At 72.1% G+C, this 1,000-nt stretch overlaps 1 protein-coding gene across 1 annotated transcript in view; it reads right to left on the bottom strand.

Annotated features, from left to right (window-relative positions):
* Positions 1-1,000, bottom strand: part of CDHR5 (cadherin-related family member 5) — a 9,175-nt gene that overhangs the window by 7,059 nt on the left and 1,116 nt on the right. Inside the window, exons 3-6 of the mRNA XM_012734347.1 lie at positions 808-984; positions 499-586; positions 307-404; positions 30-236 (exon numbers count right to left, since the gene is read on the bottom strand). Of these exons, the coding sequence (XP_012589801.1) occupies positions 30-236; positions 307-404; positions 499-586; positions 808-984 (570 nt within the window). The remainder of the gene's footprint in view (positions 1-29; positions 237-306; positions 405-498; positions 587-807; positions 985-1,000) is intronic.

The following is a 1,000-nucleotide window of genomic DNA, read 5'->3' as shown; positions in this document are numbered from 1 at the left end:
GGGCGGGGCGCGGCGCGGCCGGTGCCTACAGGGAACTTGGGGTCGTGGGCCCTGACGGTCAGCGGCTGGGAGGGGTTTGAGGTGTCCTTGACGGCCACCCTGGGGCCCCCGCCCAGCGCCAGGAAGCCTCGGTACTCCTGCAGGGGGAAGGCGGGCAGGCTCTCGTCGCCGTCTCGGTCCTCCGCCTTGATGGTGACCAGGGTCACGGAGTACCGGGCCTTGTCCTCCTGCTCGGCCTGCGGGGACACTGCGCGGTCACCAGCGGGCCCGGGGGCGGGGCGGCCGGGGCGCCCACGCGGCACCCACCTTGACCAGCAGGTTGAAAGTCCTGGGGCTGGGGACGCTCCTGCTCATGGTGAGGTTGCCCGAGGTCTCGTTCAGGACGAAGGTGTGTTCGGGGTCGTCTGCAGGAGACGCAGCGGCGCCTGGCCCCTCAGCCCGGACCCGCGCGGCTCTGCCCAAGCCGCCCCGCAACCCTGCCGGCCAGGCCACACTCACGCATGATGCTGTAGGAGACACGCTGGCCGATGGCCCTGTCCCCGTCCTCGGCGTAGATCGGCCCGGGGAACAGGGGGAGGGGTTCGGGCTGCGGAGAGCAGAGCGGGAGGGCAGGGCCATGGGCCGCGTGGACGCGGCGCGCACCGCGGGGTGTCCAGGCGCGCGGCCACTGGCCCGTACAGTCTCTTGCTAAGGTGTCCAGTCTGGACAAGGCTTGTCTCGGGAGGTGGTGGGCATGCGGGGCACTCGGGCCCCAGCGCCCTCAGGAGCCCGGGGCGCCCGCCCTCCCGGCCCGCCCAGGCCCAGTACCAGCTGGATGCCCGTGGGGACGGTCCCCCGGTACTGGGCCTGGACGCAGTTCTGGCTGTCCTCGTAGACGCAGGGCAGGAACCAGGGCGGCCGCAGGTCAGCGGGCTGCAGCTGCAGCACCAGGGTGGTGCTGGCCGTGTGGGGGACATTGATCACTGCATTTTCCTCCCGAGCGTCCTGCACAGAGCCAGGT

This window comes from Condylura cristata, unplaced genomic scaffold (assembly GCF_000260355.1).
Source record: "Condylura cristata isolate star-nosed mole 26May11 unplaced genomic scaffold, ConCri1.0 scaffold00054, whole genome shotgun sequence".
Lineage (NCBI taxonomy): Eukaryota > Metazoa > Chordata > Mammalia > Eulipotyphla > Talpidae > Condylura > Condylura cristata.
Note: the sequence above shows the minus strand (reverse complement) of the source record. Positions and strands in the feature narration are given on the sequence as shown.